The following is a 25112-nucleotide window of genomic DNA, read 5'->3' as shown; positions in this document are numbered from 1 at the left end:
ACAAACATTCAGACTACATATAAGGTACAAACAAAGACACAAAACAAGGTAAGATCAAAAAATATACAAGACTGTGTCATAAAAAGAGAATATAGATAAAAATAAGAGTATAAGAAAAGTATGAATATAAAAGAGTATATGAAGCAGCATTAACCAAGAGCCCTGCTTCCCCAGCATTTACAGCATCAAAAGCCCTCCCTGCCTGCTAAACTCTTATATAAATACAATCAGACCCATTTCTTCCATTCTACATTTTGCCCTCCAGTAGTGAAACACTCATAAATGTGACAATATCATTTCTTTAAGAAAAGCACATGCACACAGCCTGGGGCGCTCACAGGCCTTCTCTTTCTAACCAGTTGTTCTCTCACCCCTGCCTGTCTCCATCGCATGAGGCTGCTGCAACATATCCAGACAACAAGAAATACAAAGAGGCGATTAAGACAGGTTTTAGTTCTATACAAATGATAGTGTCAAAATATATCTTTTTTTTCCCTGTATTTCTGTATTATATGTATTTATGTATTATATTTATTCTGAAATAAATTTGTAAAGGCCAGCTTATGCCACATGGCTGATGTCATTAAACAGACCAACTGGTATTATTATTGATAATCTGGAATCAAACTAATCATTCTGTAGATCAGGAGGTAGATTGTCTTCTGAACCCCAAGTTGCTCCACACAGGCAGGCCAGCGCCTGGAGTGGCAGCTCCGCCACCATTGGTGTACGAGTGTGGGTGTGTGTAAATGGGTGAATGAGAGGCAAATTATAAAGGGCTTTGTCTGCCAATGTAGAGAGGCAACATTTAATTGGAGTCCATTTGATATTCACCTAAATAATTCACATGCTTTAAAAACAGGGCTGGGTAATGTGGAGAAAATTAAACATTTTATTTTTTGACCAAGTACCTCGATACTGATACTGCGACAACAAAAAAAAAATGTAGGGTTCACTATTGGGGCTTTCACAAGATATTTACACAATAAAATTTTTGATAAATAATTAGCAATGTAGATAAATTGACCCTGTTACTGATCCTGGTACTAACGTGTTTCCGAGCACATCGACATCATGTTTATCATGTGTCTCCAGCTGACTACTTGACTACTGAAAGGTCAAAGGTTCCATGCATATTTATTATGTCCACATTCTTGCTAGCTGCTCACTAGTCAGAACTGCAGTTATGTCGGTACAGCTAGAGATTGACACTGTCAGCAGAATACAATATTAAGCCTTCCACAGGGCAAAGCCAAACAACACTTAATCTAACTTGTTGTAAAATGGGTGAGTTATAGAGCTTTAGCATGCTGTCCCCAAAACAACCACCACGTCCTGCAGTGATGACTTAGTCCTTGTCAGTGATGCATCTGAACACATTAGCATTTACACTACAAAAGACGTGGTCAAACGTGTCCAGACCATCTCATCCGACCACAATGCAGCTTGGTGGTTGTTTACGCTTGAATTTGCCGCTGTTTACGTGTGACTGCATCACCCAAGATGCAAGTTAATACCAGGTGTAAACAGTCAGAATGACTAAGTGGACAAAGGCAAATAACAGAATGGCTACAACAGTTTGGTTATTTAAAAAAATGACATCGCTTTACTGCAAAACCAGGAAAAAGACCACACTTATGTTATTACTATCCAAAATGTAAGAGAATATCTCATCTCATATCATATATATTGATAAGATATTGATAAATTGCCCTTGCCCTTATTAAAAAAAACAGCACTTATTATTAGTATTGTCACAGTAAATAACTCTGGAGCATTACCATGGCATCTGATTGGTTGACTTAGATGCAGACTTTGCTTTTCAATTCTATTTTTGGTGCTTTGGCATAATAATAGGTTTTAATAGACTTTTACAACACAGCAGGCACTCAAGTTGTAAGTTGCACTGCAATGTTAATTAAAGTTCAGTTAAATTATAAAATCACACACCAGACACAAACTAATGAGTGCATAAATTAAATCACACGTATCCTGCGTGCTTCCATTAATCACAGCGAAATGAACAAACTAATATACAATTCTAACACCCAGTGCTGGAATAAATGGTTCAGCCAGACGTGTTTGCTCTATAGAAAGAAGCACAACAGTGAGTGGAACAGATGACATGACTGAGGAGGAAGAGGAGGTGAGGGGAAACTGGCGCAGTACAAAGAGTTATATCTGACCTTTACCAAATTTAAAGCTAATTGAGAGAGCTCAGAAAGGATAAGCAATATTCCAAAGGTCAGCCGCAGTGACACAGGCCTGAGAATATGATTACATTTGCTTTGCTAACCTTGGGGTGCAAATGTCTTAAGATGCCATTTTTGACCTCCGCCGAGAGATGTTTCAGGGAAGAGAAATGGGCCATTAACAGGTGAGCACAAGCGGAGAGGGCTCGGAGCTCTGATAGCACTACTGTACCAGAGCTGAGCGGAGCCTCGCAGTCATGTTATTGCTTTTTCCCAGTGAGAAAGAGGTATAATTTCCATTTCAATTTCTACAATATTATGTTGGCTGCCAATCAAATACATACAACTTTCGTTAAGAAGCCCTTTAACTGTCAGATGAAGAAATATTCAAATACTAGATCCGACAGCACTGATCGTTTGTACATAAAATATATAAAATAGCTAAAGTGCAGATGAGGAAAAGTTAGATGATAGTCATTGTAGTGGATTGCTGCTCTGAGGGAGTATATTATTACTCTGATATGAGTAAGTGTTGTAATAATTTTTCCAATGGCTTGCCCCAGTGTGCGTAGCACATGTGACAGAAACTCCAGTGCATAAACTGTTCAATTTTCAATGAAATCTTTTATTGCCTTTCACTGTCCAAGTAGACTAAGCACAATAAGAATATGTTTCATCAATATTATTTCTCTTTGCGTCATTAAATTGGGCTTCATTTGCAGTGAAAAACCTTCCTTTTTCTTTATGTCCCCACTATGAAATCCTGCCGGCTGCAGAACAAGGTAACTAGGGTTGGGAATACTCTGCACAGCCACAGGAGGATCATGAATAGTGTTTAACTGCTCCAGCTGTTGTACGGCGGTTAGTAAAGCAAGTGCGCCGTGGAGAACTGCTACAAGAGATAGCGGAGATATAAACAGGAGCAGCAAACCGCCGAGCAGTTGGTGCCAGAGGGAAGGACAAACAGGCACTTATTTATGAATGCCTGGACATGCTGGGAAAGCCGTAATGTTTGCTTTTGGAAACAGATGCCTCTATTCGCTGTGTACACACCACAATACCACATAACCTCACTGTGCACTCACTGCATCGATGCTTTCATCCCCTAAGGCCCGGTCCCTAACTCAGCCTTCACCACAACATGTCACCTTTAATCTTCAGCCCTAATTTAACATTTTAAGATTCACTTAGAAAAGTTCATGTCAAACGAGAATTATCACCTTGCAAGTATATGTCTCCACCAATCAGTCAGTTTGGGTTTTTACATCCACGTCTTTCTAGACTCATATGTAGCCATGACAGTTGACAATAGTTCAAATATGGATGGTGCTGCAAAGAAGCTACGAATTCTAAACCAGGAAGCACAGAGGATCTATACAATCAGCACAGTTTCAAGGTGGACACCCAAGATGAGTGACACCGACTCAGTATTTGACCCAATGGCTCCCCTTCTGGGATAAGACAAAATAAGACCTGAGATAAGACATTGAATAATGGCCAGACGTCACTGTGAAGTTGACCTTTGATGTTTTGGATATAAAATATCATCACTTCATTGTTTTATCCCATTAGACATTTGTGTTATACTGTCATAATTATGAATTTTTGAGTTACGGCCAAAAATGTTTTGTGAGGTCACAGTGACCTTGACCTTTGACCACCAAATTCTAATTAGTTCATCCTTGAGTCCAATTGGATGTTTGAGCCCAATTTAAGTAAACTCCCTCAAGTCGTTCCTGAGACGTCCTGTTCATGTAAATGGGACAAACCGATATTCTCACAACCTGAAAACATAATGCCTTCAGCCACAGCATTCAGTGGTGCAAAGGTATAAGAATATTTTTAACACTCTAATTCACACAGTTGGGTATAACCCAATGGAAACTACAAGTGGTCGTACTGGCTCCAGAACTGTAATTGAAGTCAATGGAGAAACACCAGTTTTTGTTAGAAATGTATTATCTATAATTTGGGGTTCAAATCACTGCCTTTTAAACTTTAAAAGTCTAAAACTAGGCTCAATAATAATTGTCATGGTTCATAGACAAAAGTATTTTTTAGTCACTATTATTAGTTTAAAATAATATGACACCTGCAAAATGACTATTTGTACTCACTGCTTGTTACCTGAAATTTGTGGAGAAAACTTTTGTTTTTTGCGTATGCTTCCATGTTGAACAAAGAATTCAAAAATGACGAACATTCTTCACGAATCGAAGTAAACGAGGGCTGCTTTTAACAATAGCAAAACTATATCAAAACATCTGTTTACACTCTCTCGCAGAACTCTGATGGCTATTGATAACAGCAGAGTGTGAACAATTTGAACTTCTCTGATATTTGCAGAAATATGTTATTTCATTTCACTTTTTTCAGGTTTTGGAAATAGACTGTGTAAAATAAGGGATGTAGCTACCATGCCTTAACCCACTGGTATGTAGCATCCCGTTCTGAAGCGCCAAATTTGGTATTTCAGCCGTCGCCATCTTGGTTTTTGGAGTCAGAAGTAATCAAATTTGAGAGGGTGGAGCTGTGGAGGAGTAAGGGGTGGATCTGATTCATAGACTGTGGTGATGCCTTGCAGACAACCTGTCACTCAAAGGGGCCTGTGCATAATTATGCGTAACTTTAAGCCTTAATAAAATGTAAATGGGTGATTTGTATAAAAATTTACATCCCCCTATAGTAGTCATGAATGTTGAAATTGGGCATAATGTTGACTTGTTTCTGGAGCCAGCCTCAAGTGGCCATTAGAGGAACTGCAATTCCATATTGGCTTCACTTTTCAGCCCCAGAGGTTGCTGCTTTGTTTTGGAGCGCAGAGTTACATTACCCCAAGGATTCAGAGAAGTACAATTTAACTTCTCTCTTCTTTCCTTCAATGAAATTGGCAACCAAGCTGAAAATCAGTGCAGTGTGTTCCACTGTGGTTCATACGGCTACTAAGAAGACTTCATGGAAAGCAATACCTTGCTTTGTGTAAATTTGCAACTTGTACATTTGGGGTGAAAGCTGGGTTAAAGTTCCAATTTAATGGGGTTAATAACATCTTAAAATAATTAAGATATATGTATTATAAGTAACTGTATTATTGGAATCCACCAAACTCAAGCCCTCTACAGCTCATTACCACTGGGTATTTACAAAAGAGAATCCCTCCCCTTTAACCTTAAAGTAAAGTTAACCTTGATTCTGTCCTCTGTTTGAATTTTCCTAATTGTTGTATCCCTCCGCACAAGTTTGGTCCTCATAAGTATCGATGTTACCTCACATCGACACACTCATGCACGCAGCCACCTGCAGGCTTTATCAAAAGCACCTCAGCTCAGCAGAAAAACACAATCTCCGGAAAATAATTGGCCTGACACGCAGATACACAACAAGATGGAAAAGGTGGAAGGAACAGTGAGCTGCCGTCAATCAATCAGTGAAAAAGCGTCATCTGTGTGGGAAGGGCGAAGAAGAGGTCTTGTCAGAATGAGAAAATAAAACCATTGCCGATGGCAAGGTGGCCCGATGTTATCTTAAATATGTAATAAGCGCCGACTTCAGGATCAAGCACACAGTGTGGTTAAAGTGTATGTGGGGAAATCAGTATTCTGTGGGAAACTACCACGCATCAAAGTGCTGCATACTGTTTTGAGGCTTACCTGGAACAAAGCTCCCCTGCACAACCTCCTTGTACGCCCACCATCCTTCGTGAATTTTCGGCGGATTTGGTTGTGCTGTAAGAAGAAGAAAAACACGGGCATCAATCAGTTAGATCTGAAATTCAGACAAGAAAGCGAAAAACACTGTCCTGCCACGTTCAGATGCTTTTCACTGTCCTCATCATTTCCAGATGCCCTGCTAACCTTCCCAGCAAGAGGCCTCAGCAAATAGAGTCTCCGGAGATGGCCTCGGAGCAAACAGGCCTCCAATTGGAACTCAACCTCTCGTTTCAGTCCAACTGCGCACACACACACACATGTACACACACACACACACACACATGCACACACACACACAACCTCCCCTGTGATGCAATGACTCTCTAGGCATTAGTATGGAAATGCATTCTGTCATGTTGTGTGAGCTGTGGGAGGAAGCCCCAGATTAGAGCAGGGTGGTACAGTATAATTGAGGTGACTAAGTAAAGGTCTCAGTTCAGAGAAAGACTTGTGACCGAGAATTACCCACCGAGCCTTTGGGATATTGCTTTTTACACCTTGACTTTTTTTCTTTCCCTGTTCATTCACCAAACGCACAGAGCGGGGCTTAATCGAGGGTCTCGAGGTTGCCCTGCTTGCTTGTCTTTAATGGAAGCTGAGGTGGCCGAACAACCCTCCTCCCTCTCCTATCCCCTCCAAACAGCCTTGCCGCAGTAACACTGGTGAGCAGGTTCAATTTCAGAGGGGTGGACCTGCTGGACATGGTCCAGAAAAGGCTATTTTCTCAGAGGGAGATCTCTCCTGCCACCAGTTTAAAAAAAGAGGGAGGAAGCAGTAGTTGGCCTCTTGAGAGAAAAAAATGGATCCTGTTTGTCGACTTGTTTCTCAAAATGATAAATTACCCTTTTGATGGTAAACTTACTTGAAGTAAACATCGCCTTTGATTGGAATGTACCTAAATCAGTGAATTGGCCAACAAAGTAGCAGCAGTGAGTCTGAATATGATTGACTATATGTTAAAATTGCTCTGTGTAACACTTATCATGGCACTGAAATTCATTGTGCTGCTTTGGTGTAATTACTATCATAAAAAACAACAACTTTGGACCAGAATCAGCTGATTTGAATGGAGTGGCTGTGACCAGTAAATCCAGGAGGAGGTAAAGAATTGGACATTCGTGAGCTCTGACCTTTGACACAAAACTGTCACAGTGATCTGTAATGTGTAACGTAAGCCTAAGCAGTCAGCTGTGGCCTGTCTCGGTGTTAGTTGATCTTCGATAAGCTTCTTTCAATGTGTGTAATTTGTTGAGCATACCATGATATCTGTGACGTAGATAGCTTAGGGCTGGAATTTTTTTTTTGTGTACATGCACTCATCCGTAAAAAACAACAACAACAACAACAACAACAACAACAACACAAAAAAGAAAAAAAAAAAAAAAAAAAAACTGTATAATGCACAACTGGTGGGTCGCGTTCCAAAAGTAGGTCACTTGCGTCACAAGTCACTCGGGAATGTGTCAACTTTGTAAAAAACAACATTATTATGACGTAAAGTGAAGTTCAAGCACAGAGCTTTTATTGTGAAGTGCTGTTTCTTGCTGTACAGTCACTGACTAATGGACAGCTGCTTAACAGAGACAGCAAATTAGCTCAACAACGTGGCCAAATGCAAGTATGATGCTGAATATACTGAACTGTGTGGACCTTCAAGTAATGACTAAAGAGAAAACTGGACCCCGTGGCTGCACCAATAGGGTACCACTGGTATAATAACTTCAAATTTGACAGGGTTATAGTCAGCATCTTTCTGAAGAGGACTACAATGAAAATATATGCAAACCTCTGTAAAAAAAATCCTGCCAGCAGTTAAAAAATGTGAGAAAATATCAGAATGGAAATTGAGCTAACCTTCTCTTTAATATTCCTAAAAACTGTACAGTTAAACAACTTCAAATTTACATGGTCATAGTCAGGGTCATGCTGAAAAGGATTAAATTGACAATTTTAACTAACCTCTGAAGGAAAAAAAATTATAAGTTTAAACATGAGGATATTTTCAATGCTGCAGTGTATTTCGAGGTGACTTTTTTTACCTTTTGATTGTCCAAAAATAAATAAATAAATAAATAAACCTAAAGTATAATAACTTCAAATTTGATAGGGTCATTCTAAAGAGGACTCCACTGAAAATTTCAAAAAGCTTCTGTGGGGGATGTTATGCTGTCAGTCAGGGTCATGCAAGATTAAACTGACTTCAGACAGACCTCTGAAGAAAAGGATTTTATGAGAGTTTAAACATGAGCACATTGTCTGTGTTGCAGTGTATTTTGAGCTGACTTTCCCTTTTAATTTTCGAAAAGAAAAGAAAGAACAGCAAACCTCTGATGAAAGAAATTTTATACATGAAGACATTTTCAGTGTCTTACAGTATCATTTAAGCTAAATTTCCCTGTACAGTAATGTACAGTGAAACTACTTGGACTATATCCTATATAATGTAATAGGAACAGTATGAGCAGAAATCTGTTTGTAAAAAATGAAATGAAAAAAAAAAATGTTGTAAAAAATGTTTTATAATTATATTTAATACATAACATTTGAGGCATTTTTGCTAAAAATGTGTCGGTCTCCATCCTTTATGGCCCCTCCAAGTACCTGTGCTGTATTGGCACAAGTGACATATCAAATCCAACCGGTGACTGGCTTGACCATTTTTTCGCAAATCACGGCTCACTCGACTGTAGTGTTTTATGATAGAGCATTCTCAGTGTCCTCTATTCACATCGCAATGTTATTAGTCCTTTTTAAATTTGTCTTTGTGTGAGTAAATTGACGTTTTAAGTGAGAGCATGTGAAAAGTGTCAATTGCATGAGTTTCTCAGTCAGTGCATGAGAATTGGCAGCCCTAAGTTACATGCACAGGTACACGTAGAGTTGAGAATTACATGCACAGCTTAAATTTTGTAGTATTTTCAGCGCTGTAGCTGCTGTTTCCATGACTCCAATAGCTTCTGTGGTGGAGCTTTTTCATGGTAATTGGTAACACCGTAGCAAGAAATAGTTTAACTGCCTCTACGGTTACATTTACATAAAGCTAACCTTACTGCTACATAGTGAATACACTGTGATGACGGTGTACTACTTTGTTAACCGCAGAGCATCTTCATCATTTTTCATATGATAAAAGATTAGCAGTATGAAAAATAATGAGCCGTCAGAGAGAACAATCGAATGCAGTGTAATTTGGGTATCTGTGTGTGTCTGTGTATGTGTATGTGTGTGTAGGGTAGGTAGTGTGTGTAGGAGAGAGCCCTTGGGATGCTAGCTACTGTAAGTAATAATATAAAGGAGATTTTGAGGCCTGTGGACATGATCCTCTTACAAGCTCCTGACAACAATACAGATAGCGTTCTCTCTCTCTCTGTCTCTCTTACTCTCACACTGCACATGTGCACTGTAATAGAGCCCATAATAACACAGCTGCTGTCCCTGACTAAAAAAAGAGAATAAAACACCCTTTTTGGATTGATATGCCCACTCCCGCCGTTATTTCAGTATAATTAGAGTAAATGTGAAACAATTTTATCACTATCAGTTTTAGACAAATTGCTGCTGAGATACTAAAATGATGAATTCTGTGAGGTAAATTGAACCTTTCATGATCCCTTTGGGAAAACTGAGCTGTTGCAGCAGCCGAATAGCAGCGCTAATTACACCAAAATATATTATGAGGAATATGAAATTGAAAAATGTGAAAATATATGAATTACCCATTTATGGAAGATGTGGCAAATAAGAAAGAAAATGAATGCAATTTACAGTATGACTAATGAAAAACAGAACAGGATGTCTTTTTAATGCAGCAGTCATTCTTTGTCAAGATTTAGGGCTAAATCTATGGAGTCTAGAGAGTGCCAGTAATGAATGTGACTTTTTAAATATGTACTAAATAATTAAAATAAATGAATAGTGTGATATTATTTTAAAAGGTATTAAAAATTGATTGATGATATGAGTATTTCAGTATACTGCAAATTATCATTTCAAATGTTAAAAAAAATGCAACTTCACTGTATTAATTTGACAAATTAATTTTCATGTTGACTTGACAATGTCCTTATTCTGTCTTTAAATTATAAACAAAGAAATAAACATTTACATCGAATCACAAAATACATTTAAAAAGACTTATTTATGTCACTTATTTGTGTATCTGCTTTGTATGTTCCATCTCATAACACGGCTTTTATTTTTTAAAGAAGTATTTCACTGCTGGAAAGAATAAAACATGGCTGTCTATGCAGTAGGCAGACACAGATACTTTTGAAATCGGTGCTAGAAAACAGAGAAAAAGGGCTGTGGCATTCACTTTTGCTCACGAGGTAGAAAACCAAAATTACCAGAATGCATTGCGCAGCCTCAATACAGACCATTAAATAAAACTGTTAGTGGGTAATGTAATGCAAGTTACCTGTCCGAAAAACAATATGGTGGCCGGCTGGTAACAAATGATCGTGTATAACAGACAGTAAGCTGAAACATGTTTCTGAAAATATTTTAGGTGAGAAATCGGCAACAAAGTAACCGAAATTTTGGTTTAAATTTGATCAGCACTGCCTAGTTTTGCTGTTCAACCTTGAGATGAACCAATTGAAATTCTGGGCTGATACTAATGTGTAAGGTAACAATTTGGCTAATAGCTGATACCGATACCAATGTTTTTTTGTTTTTGGTTTTTATTCCCCCTTTTGTACCAGTGAAATAACTAAATAAATAAATAAATAAATAAATAAACTGAAAGTAATTAAGCCCTTCATTACACTACCTTTGAAAGAGCATAAACTCAACCATACACATTTATGAAGTAACTTTTAAAATAACCTTGTTTCACATGAAAAACAATTTTAAATTACTGCTTAAAAATCCTTTTCACTGTATTTATCATAATTAAATCTCTAATATTTTATATTGCTGTGAAAACATCAACAAATTTCTCCTTCAAGCTGCATTTATTCAAGTTTCTCGCCAAAAACTACATTTTACCAGATAACAGTGAACACCTCATGAGAACATTATCATTAACCTTCGCCCAATACTCATTTTTTTCTGAATAGAGCTTGAACGCATCATAATGTAACTCAGTGCAATCTGTCAGCAGTTAGTTCCAGCCCGGCTCCTTCTCTCATTCCACTTCTTTACTCTTTGTGTCTGTGGTGGGCATATGAAAATGAGAGAGTGCAATGTGTAGTTCAAGTAATAGCCCGAAAGCCTGAAAAAATCTACAGGGAGATCTGGGTGCTGGTAGGATAAAGGGAAGTTTATCATTGATCATTGACACATACTACCCACACTGTTATGATACAAAGCTGGTTAAAAATCAGCAAGGCATCCATTCAAAGATGGGCAGGCAGTGTGCAATAAATTAGTACAACCCCCATGGCAGTAACAGGAGCACTGATTAGTTAGTTGTTATGTACTAATGTGGCATCTGAGGAAAAGAGTTGAGTCTATGAGTCTCTTTAATGCATAGTTTGACCATTCAATTTTCAATTCATATATATATATATATATATATATGTATATACAGTACAGGCCAAAAGTTTGGACACACCTTCTCATTCAATGCGTTTTCTTTATTTTCATGACTATTTACATTGTAGATTCTCACTGAAGGCATCAAAACTATGAATGAACACATGTGGAGTTATGTACTTAACAAAAAAAGGCGAAATAACTGAAAACATGTTTTATATTCTAGTTTCTTCAAAATAGCCACCCTTTGCTCTGATTACTGCTTTGCACACTCTTGGCATTCTCTCCATGAGCTTCAAGAGGTAGTCACCTGAAATGGTTTCCACTTCACAGGTGTGCCTTATCAGGGTTAATTAGTGGAATTTCTTGCTTTATCAATGGGGTTGGGACCATCAGTTGTGTTGTGCAGAAGTCAGGTTAATACACAGCCGACAGCCCTATTGGACAACTGTTAAAATTCATATTATGGCAAGAACCAATCAGCTAACTAAAGAAAAACGAGTGGCCATCATTACTTTAAGAAATGAAGGTCAGTCAATCTGGAAAATTGCAAAAACTTTAAATGTGTCCCCAAGTGGAGTCGCAAAAACCATCAAGCGCTACAACGAAACTGGCACACATGAGGACCGACCCAGGAAAGGAAGACCAAGAGTCACCTCTGCTTCTGAGGATAAGTTCATCCGAGTCACCAGCCTCAGAAATCGCAAGTTAACAGCAGCTCAGATCAGAGACCAGATGAATGCCACACAGAGTTCTAGCAGCAGACCCATCTCTAGAACAACTGTTAAGAGGAGACTGCGCGAATCAGGCCTTCATGGTCAAATAGCTGCTAGGAAACCACTGCTAAGGAGAGGCAACAAGCACAAGAGATTTGTTTGGGCCAAGAAACACAAGGAATGGACATTAGACCAGTGGAAATCTGTGCTTTGGTCTGATGAGTCCAAATTTGAGATCTTTGGTTCCAACCGCCGTGTCTTTGTGTGACGCAGAAAAGGTGAACGGATGGATTCCACATGCCTGGTTCCCACTGTGAAGCATGGAGGAGGAGGTGTGATGGTGTGGGGGTGTTTTGCTGGTGACACTGTTGGGGATTTATTCAAAATTGAAGGCACACTGAACCAGCATGGCTACCACAGCATCCTGCAGCGACATGCCATCCCATCCGGTTTGCGTTTAGTTGGACGATCATTTATTTTTCAACAGGACAATGACCCCAAACACACCTCCAGGCTGTGTAAGGGCTATTTGACCAAGAAGGAGAGTGATGGAGTGCTGCGGCAGATGACCTGGCCTCCACAGTCACCGGACCTGAACCCAATCGAGATGGTTTGGGGTGAGCTGGACCGCAGAGCGAAGGCAAAGGGGCCAACAAGTGCTAAACACCTCTGGGAACTCCTTCAAGACTGTTGGAAAACCATTTCAGGTGACTACCTCTTGAAGCTCATGGAGAGAATGCCAAGAGTGTGCAAAGCAGTAATCAGAGCAAAGGGTGGCTATTTTGAAGAAACTAGAATATAAAACATGTTTTCAGTTATTTCACCTTTTTTTGTTAAGTACATAACTCCATGTGTTCATTCATAGTTTTGATGCCTTCAGTGAGAATCTACAATGTAAATAGTCATGAAAATAAAGAAAACGCATTGAATGAGAAGGTGTGTCCAAACTTTTGGCCTGTACTGTATATATATATATATATATATATATATGTAGTGGGTGTATATATTTCAATTCAATATCAATTCAATTAAACACGAAAGTCTGTATAATCATCAGTGGTAGCAACTGGTAGCCAATAGATGAGACATTATCACTTCCTGTGGCTCATCAGAAGAGAGCAAGAGAGAAAGCAGCACAAAGCAGCATAACAAGCACTGTCCCATTTCTCACAATGTCTGGCTGTGGCCCAAAACACACTTCCTGACATCAGCAGAAAGGAAATGCCTCCAATCTATAAAGGGAAATGCAGACGAGACGCTACAGGAGGTGGGATGCGAGGGGGGATTGATGGATCGCCATTTTCCATTTTATTGGGTCCCAGAGCAGTTTAGACAGACAGTATAAGCACAGTACAACAAAGTTATGATGTTTAAACTATCAATTAAGTAGTGTGTGAGGTAGAAGATGAGAGGATGCTGCATACTGATAGGGGATTAAAAGTACATTCAAATGCATCTCTGTACTTGTTAATATGACATTTCCCCTGGAAATGGAAGCCAATTAAAAACTGACTAAAATGTGTGATGTTGAAACAACAACTACATGCTCCTTAAAGGGTACATTCTGTATTTTTCCACCTGGACTTTCATGTCTTTGTGTCTAAATGACTAATGGGAACAATAATTTCTGAAATTGATTCAGTACGGAGAAAGAGCACTGCAGATAGGGGCTGCATAACTGGCTGTAATGTAACCACTTGGTACATGTTCACACCGTTAAATGTGAACATGACAGGCCCAGATTGTCGTTCTAAGTATCTGACAACACAATGGAAAGGATTCCTACAGAGGTAGACCTCTGTAGGAATACTTCTCATGGTCAGATTGTTGTGGTAAGTGTCTGACAACATTACAGAATGGATCCCTACAGAGACAGACCTTTTTGGTTAAGAGTAAGATCCTTTTTGTTTAAGCAGAAAAAGCCCCAAAATCGCTATCGCCAAACCCACCAGTAATTTTAGCTTGTATAAATGCATTTTCACATCTAACTGGATGAATTAAGGGTTTATTTCAACCAAACCAGAGTTGGTGATTGTGGTTATAGTGGAAAGATGAACCATGACAGCTTTTGTGAGTTCTATTTTGTTTGACTTTGAATGAAGTGTGTTTTATGATGATAAAATTACCGTTTATGTTAATGTAGTTTGGTGGGTTTGGCGATAACGATTTCAGGGCTTTTTCTGGGGTAACAAAAAGGATCTTATTCTTAACCAAAAAGGTCTGTCTCTGTAGGGATCCATTCTGTAATGTTGTCAGACACTTACCACAACAATCTGACCCTGTCAGTGGCAAAAATAGACACTTTTTAGTTAATGTAAATTAACAGTGCTAATATGCTCCAGGTGATTTCACTGCAGTCTGCTTCGCTGTAGCTCACTTGCTCAATACTGGACCAGTTTCAAAAAAATTTGTTCCCATTAGTCACTTAGAACATGAGAAAATAGGATCCAGGCTGAAAAATACTGAATTTATCCTTTAAGGACAAGTCACAGTTGGCTAAATGGAGGGTGCAGGCCAGAGGCCAGAAGTAGGTCAATTTTGGATACTTTAAAAGTGCATTAAATAGTCTTTAGCTGACTATGAACAACAAGAATGCCAAGTCACTGCTGGTGCGGGAAGACATTTCTCAAAGGAAAGCTCAGAGAAGCTCCTCACAGTTTGACACAAGATGTGTGCATTAAGCAGCATGCAGTCATGCTCCTCCTTCCTGAACAGACTTAAGTGCTGTTGGGATGTAATGAGTCATTCCCTTGATTGACCAACTTTTATCTTTCTCCATCCCTCTTCCCCAGCATTTTTACTTTGTTTTTAGCCTATAAATTTTGTATAAACTGCTTAAAAATTTTTAGGATGCTAATCCCCATTGATGTCATTCATCATCACGCATGTAACTGACTCCAACAGTAATAGTGCTTTTTCTCAGTCACATAACAAACAAGTAAATAGTGAAGTTGTGTAGTGAAGAGTGGATAGATCAGGATACTTAATTGTAGAAAAGAAAAGCTATTTTTATGATTTAATATGGCTCGTTTTAGAGTCTTGTGATGCTGGTTGGTCACCTTGACTACGTTTACATGCAGACAAGACAGCAGGCTACTGTAAGACATCAGGCTAGGGAAGGACTTAAGTAACCTAGCAACTGTAATATTAAGATAAATTAGTCTCAATACTGAAGACAAATGTGTTCTATGATCCACAAACAGAATAGATTTACTGTATATACATTTCCAATATCAAGTTGATTAATTTGAATAGCATTTGCTATTGTAAAGCTCTCTGTACCTATAAATGTTAAACTAGAAAGCTGGACGCCTAAATTTCCACCTGCACTTAAACACAACATGCATGTAGCAGCCTCTATTCTTTATTTCAGTGTCAGTTTTAGTCAGAGAGGGTTTAATTGGTTGGACTGATGGTATCCCACTGCTGTGATGCCACACTAAAGACTTTCTCTGTGTGAAGTCTTTGTCATGCACATGTTCTCTTGAAAGCTTTGTTATAAACCTAGCTAAGCATTAACCTGATGAGCCAAATGGTTTGTTACACAGAACCATATGAGAAGCTGTCAAAACTGTTTGGAAAAGGGCAGGTACTTTCAGAGAATATTTGGCAGGTGACTGGATGAAAACATCTTTTCTGTCCAGAAAAAAAAGGCTTCAGTGCTGTTCTTTGCTCTTCTTTTAATGGAAAAATACTCTCAAGTGGTGACACAACTGATGCTATTGTAGCACTATACTAATCTCTTTAGACTAGGTAAGGATGATGGTAACAGCTAACTAACTAAAACTAACTAAATCAATAAAGGTTAAATATTATTTATTTACAGTGTAGGCAATTTAACTCATCTCCATTCATACACACACACACAGTTAGGCAGTAACTCTCTACTGCATGTAAACTGATGCACGCACACATCCAGGCTTCTCAGGATGTCCCATGGACCAAACTAGTGACAAGCCTTAAAGTGCCTCTCTTGTTCAGCCTAGTGAGAAGAGATCCAGCTGGCACGCAGCCTGCCACCTGGGAGTGAGACCCTTTATCGTCTAACCAACTCCAATGTAAACCTCATTATAGGACGCTCACAGCATACGTATTATAAATAGTGCAAAAGTCTATATAAGGCAGGTAGACAGTCAGGCAGAAGAGCTTAACAAGCACAGGACTTTGACCCAGGAGACCAGTGTTTGTGCCCCAGTTGAAACTAAAAGTCAACGTTGAGATATTATGTCAATTACATTGCTTCCTAACCCTAACTGCCAACCCTTCTTAAGGCTCATTCATATTCTCTTTACGTACGAAAGGAGATATGCTCATTTCAAACATTGTAAATGTCACTGCCATCAAACTTGCATACGTTCTTTATGATGGCAGAGACACAGCCCATAGATGGCACTAGAGGGCAGAATCAAAAGTTTCACACAACGACATACGGGGTGATGGTGGAGCAGCTCTTAATATTGTACCTTTAAATGGAGGCAGCGTTGTAAACAGCAGTGGCATAGGAGGCCATTATTTACATCACTACATATGGACAGAGAATTCTTTTCACTACATTACTGATGCGCTCTACTCTGCCATTATTTAAATTTCTCTGTCGTCTCCTACAGTCGTATCTCACTTGAAATAAGTTACACCACCCCCAGGATCTCCAGTGGTTCTGCTCCATTTAGTCTGTATCTGTAAGCTCTCAGAAAATGTGCACACATATGGACAAGATGAACACAGAGTACAGACAGGCTCCATCCATCTCCATCTACGTATCTAACATTGAGCATAAATAAGCCCTTAGTCTTATGTGATTTACAGCTGACCACTTCTGTCTCAAGATACACTGCAAAAGGCTGCTACTATGGTGACGCTGGGGGCGTCTGCCCAAGCATCAAAATATGACATGTAGGGATGAGATTATATTGAGGAGTGGGTGTGTGTGAAGGCTTGGAAAACCAGTAACTGGAAAACCAGTTATGTGAATACACATGCCAAGAGAGGAAGATAAACAGCGCTGCTGGTCTCACATGCTGATCCAAACTCACCCCACCTTCCTCTGGGTATCTTGATAATAAGTTTTACTGACTAGTATTTCTGCTGCTAACTTGGGAGTTTAGCAATGTTTAATCAACTAACTGGCACATCCCTACTTTAGACGCAGCCATTGTTGTTTTGAACTAACAGTTGCATCTCCGTGTCATCACACACACCTACACCATGCCCATAGCTGCCAATAGCTCCTCACAGGAGTGGTTAGAACATAAACGCATCAGGGGAGACGGATTTTCATGTAACCTCATGTGTGATCTCGCAAGAATCCAGCTGTCAGGCAAGGTGAGTTAAGCATATGCATGGCCAAGAAATCTGGTTTCTTCGGGAGAAATCCAACTGTGCTCTCTGAGTGCATGCTGTCACTAATGGTAGTAATGGTGCCAGGTCATTGGTTATGATCATCAGCCGTCAGTTCAATACAGTTATGTTCATTTAATGCCGTGAGACAATTGTGTGAGCTCGTCCCTGCAGGCGTTGTAAAGTGATCTAATCAACTGCTTAAATGTGAGGCTATTGGATTGCCCACAGAACAATGGTGAAGTGAGAGAGTCAATGAGAAAAATCAATTATCTCCATTCTAAACTTAAATACCCTTGTTAAACCTGGGTTTATTGGTCAGCAGCTACAGTACAGTCAAGGTTTGCTGTTTGCCAACTCTGTACAAGTCTGGACTCCAAATATAGCAGCTCGCAGACAGGCCCGGCTCAGCAGATGACAATCTGCTCTTCTTGTCAATTCTTTCCAAACCACACATTTCAAGACTGTGGCTGGACCCAATGTAAATGTGTACTTTGTGTTTCTGTCAGCCTGTCACAATGTCAGCCCTCACACTGACTTATATGGCTGTCTCTACTGTCAGCAGTTTTTGTCAGCTAACCCTAATTAAATAGTAAAAAATGAATGAAAACTTTGTGCAACAGATAACGTCACTCGATTCACAAAAGTCTGAGAATGAGCTGATTGGCACTGGAAACTGGTAAAAATGTTCTCATTGACAAAACGTGAAATAAGTGATGTCTTTAGTTGTACAGTCAGCAGAGGTGGAGTACAAGAATGACTCAGGTATCATACTTAAGTACTGTTTGAGGTGCTGATGTTTAACATTTACATTTCCTAAAAGACAATATCAAGTATTCCTTATCTAATTTCTTCTTCCCGTCTTCCCGTATCTTATTTTTTTCCAACTTTAATTTTATTTTCCTTTTTTCTTTCCTAATTGATCTAACTTCAATTCCTTTCCTTATTGCTTCCTTTCGCACTCCTGATGCTCTATTTATCTACATGCTTCGACTTACACCTTCCTTCCTTTTGGCTAAAAATATTCCAATACTGATACCAGTATCGGAACTTCCTCAGATACTATATAAAATGGTGGCTCACATGTGGACAAGTACGAAAGTCCATGCACTGATAATTTAGTAATAAACCATAAAGTAGTTTCACCCCAGATAAAAGGACAGTTTTCGTAGAAATAAATTCTGCTTTGCAGCAAGTTGCGTTGTTCAGCCCATGGAGATATTAAGAGACCTGGATACAGCATTGGAGGTGGGCCCCTGTTCATTCCCATCAAAGCTGCTCCAGTCCATAAGGACTTGGGTTGGGAACTGGAGGGTCGCCTGTTCAAGTCCCCGTCCGGACCAAAATATGGAGCGTGGACTGGTAGCTGGAGAGGTGCCAGTTCACCTCCTGGGCACTGCCGAGGTGCCCCTGAGCAAGGCACCGAACCCCCCAACCGCTCGGAGCGCCTGCCATGGGCAGCCCACTCTGACATCTCTCCACTTAGTGCATGTATAGGTCCAGTTTGTGCGTGTGTGTTCGGACCTGTGTGTAATTGACAAACAGAGTGAAAAATTGAATTTCCCCTCGGGGATTAATAAAGTATATAAAATTAAATTAAATTAAAATTAAAGCCAAAAAAGCTTTATTTCAGAAGTATGAAACTACCCAGATATATATCGCATTATGGGGCCCATAGAGCAGGTGCACCAAAGACTTATGGCAGCTAAGCAGCTAACTTCCACCGGCCAAATAACTAACTTCCAGTTTAGTGCTCCACTAATTCCAGTGGGAATAAAATTATATTGTAGTAATAATATTGTAGCTCCAGCAGACTGTCCAAATGCTATCAGACCAAACTGATCAAATCCTGATAGTAAAGTGAGTCATTTTGCAGGGTTCTGATGCTCAAAAAATGTATCCACTGATTTGCAGCCGTCTCTTTCCCAAAATATGTTTATGGGAAAAGTCTTCTTGGATCCAATGGCATCATGTGATGGACCAGGAGGGTGTAGTTCCACTTTTGACCACTACGTAAAACTGGCTTCCAAGCACAGCACTCTTCCTGTGGGTTTGGTTCAGCCTCTGGTAACTACTGCTTCATAGCAGTGAAGAGGAAACGATTTCTGATCAATAGTGGAACATTAGCTGTTCGCAAAATGTGAGCAATTTAGGAATATTTTACACTCTTATACACAAGTTGGGGTATCAGAATTGGTATCAGAGAAAAAAAAAAGGTCCTGAAACATCTCTACTTTAAGCCTTCCTATTTCATGTCTTTCTTAGTTGCAAAAAAATATATATGAAAAAAAATCACCTTTCTTTTCATATTTTTTCATCTTTTTTACATTCATTTCTCCCCTTCTTTCCTCCATCTTTCCATCTTTATATTTACCCCTTTGGCCTTCCTTCTTCCCTCACTTCTGCCCATCCTCTGTACTTATTACCTAACATGACTTTCCAAAGACTGTTAATACATCATCAATATCACCTGTCTTTTCATCTTTCCTTTATTTTTACCCTCCCTTTCTTTATTCTTCCTTTGATGCCAATTATTTCCTTCTTTTCTTTCCTTTTTACCCCCTTCTTATAACTTTTGTCCTTCCTCCCTTAATCCTTTGTGCCTCATTTTATCTACCTACATTTCCTTCTTTCCTTCCTGCCATTTTTCATTATTATTTCCTTCTGTCTTACATTACCACCCTTCTTTGGTTTCTTTCCTTCTGTCAGGTGTCAGGTCTTTCTTTATTTGCTAGTTGCAGTGATATCAGTTTTTTTCCATCACTTCTTCCTTTCGCTTCTTTCTTTTGTCCTTCCCTATTCTCTGTTTTCTTTATCCTGTTTCCTTATGTCTAAGCCTTTTCTTTAACTTCCTCACATTTTTCCTAATTATTCCCTTCCATCCATTATTCTTTCATACCTTTGTCCCATCTTGCTTCCTCCTTCTTTTCCCTCATCCTTCCTCCCTTGCTGCCTGCTTTCTTCCTTATGTTCCCACCCATTTCCTTCTGTCTTTCATTTGTTTCTCCCCTCATTCTCTCTATCTTCCTTTCCATGCTGAACTCAAATGAAAAACCCACAGACTCCAGCTATAGGTTCTCAGCAGACAGTGACACCCAACTACACTCTTTTAGGTATGTTTTAAAGGGAATACTTTCACAAACATTTTCCATATTGCTACTTCAGTAAAGTATACAAGTACTTTAAAGTCACTCAGTCAAATTAAGAGTCTGGTCTCTGCCACTTGACAAACAAAAACACATTTAAATGATTTTAGAGAAGCAGCCAAAGTAAATCTGAGGTACATATACCACTGAGACAGACCCAGAGCCACTTGAGACACCCTCCACTCATCTCCTCCTTCCAAACAATACGGAGCTTTGCTGCCGTGTTGTTTTGAAATGAGAGGGCTCCTCTAAAGCCGTATGACGGATCTGGTTGGCCACAGCCTCTTACTGACCTGAATCCTATTTAGCACAGCACCGGCCTATTTCATCCTCATACTCGGAGTCTGGCAGCCGGCCCCCGCCACCCTCCCATAAAGTCAAAGGAGAGAGACTCTGTAAATAAACAGTTCATTTTCATATAATATCCAAACTCTTCCATTAATATTCATTGAAGGGCGCTAGCAATCCTGAAGCCCAACCATGCAGAAAGAGAGAGGGAGGGAAGGAGGGAAGGGAGTGACAGGGAGCAGGACAGGTACAGGACAGGCTCAGATAGAGAGAAAAGGGGAAAAAAACAGAGGAGAAGAAGAAGAAGAAAGACGAATTGGAAAAGACAGAGACAAAACTGAGAGTGGTGATGTGTGTCCATAAATGAAACTTGACCTTGCCAACAGCTGTGCTTACTGACTTATGAGACAATTATCTCTCACCAAGCTCCTATTGGTGCCCTCTTTAATAGCCCCAGCTGTGTGTGTGTGTGTGTGTGTGTGTGTGTGTGTGTGTGTGTGTGTGTGTGTGCCAGGGCGCATTTGCCTCTGTGTGACAAAGTGAAAGATCTGGACCCTGAAGACTGAATCAAACCAAACCAATTGGTTTCCTATCTAAAATGCGGTGGGCAATTGGCTGCCCTAGTGCTACTACGTCTTAATGCATTGGCTCATGAAGCACCGGCTTCTCAAGCCAACCCAAACATTTGACCACAACAAATTACTGCCGTAAATTATAACTAGAAAGTTAGAATCACAACGACATGACAGTTACTGATACTCATAGGTAGTTAGTTAGTTATTTTCTCTCGTTGACCAGGATTGTTGGCTTATCAAATTAGATATTGTGGATATTTTTCAACTAGTGAAGGGGAAAAATCAATACGTTAAGTGAATTTCAGCTTTACTGTAGCTAAGGTTATCCATAGCTATCTACCTAATTAGCTTTCACTTGATACACTACAAAATGAAATCTGAGTAAGATGAAGGACATTTTCGCTCATTTTTCTTGTCAAAATAAGGTGGACAAAACAAACAACAAAAGGGCCAGGTTTTATGTTCAAGCATTTCACTTGTTTCAGGGTTTTTTTGTTCTTAAATATCTAAATAAGATATTGTAACTTGTTACTGAGATTTTACTACTGGGTCTAGCTTAAAGCTATAGTGCGTAACTTCTACATGTCCGTAAATGTCCGTTTCACCCAAGCCACTACTAGACACAATGACACAATGCTGATTAAGCCGACCGCCTCCTCTAACATCTCACGGTATTTTTCAATATATATCATTTTTAGTTTGCGTGTCGACCGGCGACATTCCTGCGCTGGCGCATAGGAAATGCTTCCTCACAACAAGAAGGGAGGAGGAGGAAGAGCGGAGAGTGTCATAGCAAGAGGTAGAGCGCAGATAGAAAGAGAAAGCAACATGGCGGAGAAACGGCCCAGACACGGTTCAGAAGTGGATCCTAACACAAAGAAAAAGCCTGGACGTTCGACTGAAGGTCTATTAGCAAAGAAGGAAAGTGACCGACGGAGAAGGCAAACAAGGATTTGTATTGGCATCGCTTTTCCTCGGTGGAGAGCCCTGAAGGAAGAAATTGGGCTGAGGGCAGACACGGATGTTGTCTTGCTGCTGTTGGATAAGTAAGTGACTTGGTTTATAATTATATTATGAGTATGTATGTATGTGTTGCTGTTACATGTACTGGACCTAGTAATTTTTTTTTTTTTTTATTTTTTTTTTCCTTTACCTCTGGAGGCACAGCCTGGAGTTTTTCGACTAATGGAAGTGCAGGGGCCTCGGGGATCACTCAACCCCTTCACTTCCTGCAGTGCCCCCAGGGAATCGCCTTGTTGTTTACAAATACTTCCAGGTAGAAAACCAGCAGAGTTTAGCTATACATATATATATATATATATATATATATATATATATATCACATTTTTCACGTCACTATATCACCGTTTAGACTAATCTGATGTTTGTAAAGTCTATAAACACAATGATTGAACAAACATTACTATTTCTGTGTGCACGTTTTGTAAGTAATAACATGGTTATCGTAGATTAGCTGGGCTAACCCTTAGCTGTTAGCCCCGTTAGCGGTGTCTGTAGTAACTCAGTAACTCAATAAACGGTCCGTGAAAAAAATATTTTTCCAGCGGATATCTTAGTTACAACATGATTGAGCTAGCAAAGCAGATTTGTGTTGCTATGTGTGGTATTTATTCAGTTTTGGGAACTCACAATGTCTAGAAAGCATCAGTGGCTGCAGCTGACAGGGACAGCTAACAGCAGCAGCAAAGCTAACATCAGGACGTCATCTGTTGAAAGCCTCCTGTTGTCAAATACGACATGAAATTACCCCAGTTAGCTCAACCATGTTGTAACTAAGACATCCGCTGGAAAAAAAAAATTTTTTTGCACGATGATGAGATGGCATTTTGGGTGGAGTGGTCGCCATGGACGCAGAGCTTGCTGTTTCTGTAGGTACACATTTCCTGGGGACACCTGCACGTCTCTGCCCCGCCCCCTCCATTGTGATTGGTTAAAGTGCAGCATGTTCAAACTCAAACCCCCCCAGCAGAGTAGATACATGGAAATAGTGAATGAACATGTTGGAAACTGCAGTATCGCCAATTTGAATCCAGACACAGAACGCCTGTCTTGTGGTGAGACTAGATAGTTTTACATAGTTAGATAGTTTTACTTGCTTTGAAAATTCTCGGCAAGTGAAATTTCCTGTTTTGTTAGCGTATACTTTTCCAGGTTTTTGGTAAATAAAACTTTTAGAGACATTTTTGGCACCAACAGATGGGGTATTTCCAGTTTATCTGTCCTAGACTTGGCTGCTGTTTTTTCCTTTTATTTCCATAGAAAACAGCAGATGCTGCAAAGTGAAAGCATCATCCATTGCTGTGTGTTAGTTCACATTTCAGACCCAGTTATTACCATACTCATGGCTTCTTAACGTTACTCTCCTTTGATGTTCCCTTTAGTGGATGGTGTGAATCTGTCCATCTCAGTGTCTCAATTATCAAGACACTGCCCTGGTTTGGATTGACAGTCATGATTGATTGTGACTGTGTTACATTCGTGTACACAGCTTGTATCCTTTTCTGTGCTGCAGTGATTGCTGTGAAGATACTAAGATAGTTGTCCCTGGTATAATGAGGTTATTATCTTGTATGTTTCCTCAGTGAACTTCAGCAGAGTAGTAAATGCACCTGTTACACAGATATCTAAGGATCTGATTGTATGTTTGTCCATAAGGGATTAAAAGATAAGATACATTTTGTGCTTATAGTAACCATTATCAACATACCCAGGGTATGTGTGCTGTGTATCATAGCCTGATAATATCATATTTTCCTATAAGGCAGCTGCAAATTGAATTACAGTAAAAGCCACTATATATAGAATTGAAATGTTTAACTTTAGCACTTATGATAGAATCAAATATGCAATGTGGTAGAAAGCAATGCACATCACTATTGAAGATGTCTCTATTTCTCTACAAACAAAAGTATGCCATTTGAATAATGTGAAATACGCTATAATTCTACTCACACGTTAGCCTCGACTGCAACTGCCACTCACTTTGTCATCAAAATGACGTCTCTGAATTGCTTCTTTCAGCAAAACAATAGTCTATAACTCAAAAATATTCTATTTACAATGGTGTAACATGGAGAGAAGCTGCAAACTCTCACTTTTGAGAAGCTGAAATCAGACAGTTTCTGCTTGTGAGGGATTACACCATTAATCAACTCTACGTATTAATTCCAGCACGTTTTGCACCATTGCACTACTGTCTTACTGTCCCCTAAATGTTATTGTTGTTGTTATAGTATAAACAAATCTGCACATAGAAGTTAAATGTTTGTTAACCTTGTTCTGTGTTGTCCTTGTTCTTAGCTGAATGTCTAGTAAGTTAGTTGATCAGTCGTTAGTTAGTTAGTTAGTTAGTTAGTTAGTTAGTTGGCTTGTTAATTAGCTAGATATCTGGTTAGTTATGCAGTTAGTCTAGTTAGTTAGTTAGTTAGTTACTTAGTTGTCAGGCTGGTTAGCCTGGTCAGTTAGTTAGCTAGTTAATTAGTCAGTCGTTAATTTTTTAGTTAATTGGTTTGTCAGCTATTCAGAATAGTTAGTAAGTTAGTTAGTGAGTCATCAGCTTGCTGGCTGGTCAGTTAGCTAGATGGCTAGTTAGTTACTTAGTAAGTTAGCCAGATTAGTTATTTGAGTTAGTTAACCAGGTTAGTCAATT

General features: G+C 39.4%; 1 protein-coding gene across 3 annotated transcripts in view; it reads right to left on the bottom strand.

The window, feature by feature from the left end:
* The window catches only part of ca10a (carbonic anhydrase Xa), a 363435-nt gene that overhangs the window by 305376 nt on the left and 32947 nt on the right, over window positions 1-25112 (bottom strand). For all 3 annotated transcript variants that reach the window (XM_049563761.1, XM_049563760.1, XM_049563759.1), the window contains one exon: window positions 5843-5917. In XM_049563761.1, coding sequence (XP_049419718.1) covers window positions 5843-5917 — 75 coding nt within the window. The remainder of the gene's footprint in view (window positions 1-5842; window positions 5918-25112) is intronic.

Source organism: Epinephelus fuscoguttatus, linkage group LG20 (genome assembly GCF_011397635.1).
Source record: "Epinephelus fuscoguttatus linkage group LG20, E.fuscoguttatus.final_Chr_v1".
Taxonomy (NCBI): Eukaryota; Metazoa; Chordata; class Actinopteri; order Perciformes; family Serranidae; genus Epinephelus; species Epinephelus fuscoguttatus.
Note: the sequence above shows the minus strand (reverse complement) of the source record. Positions and strands in the feature narration are given on the sequence as shown.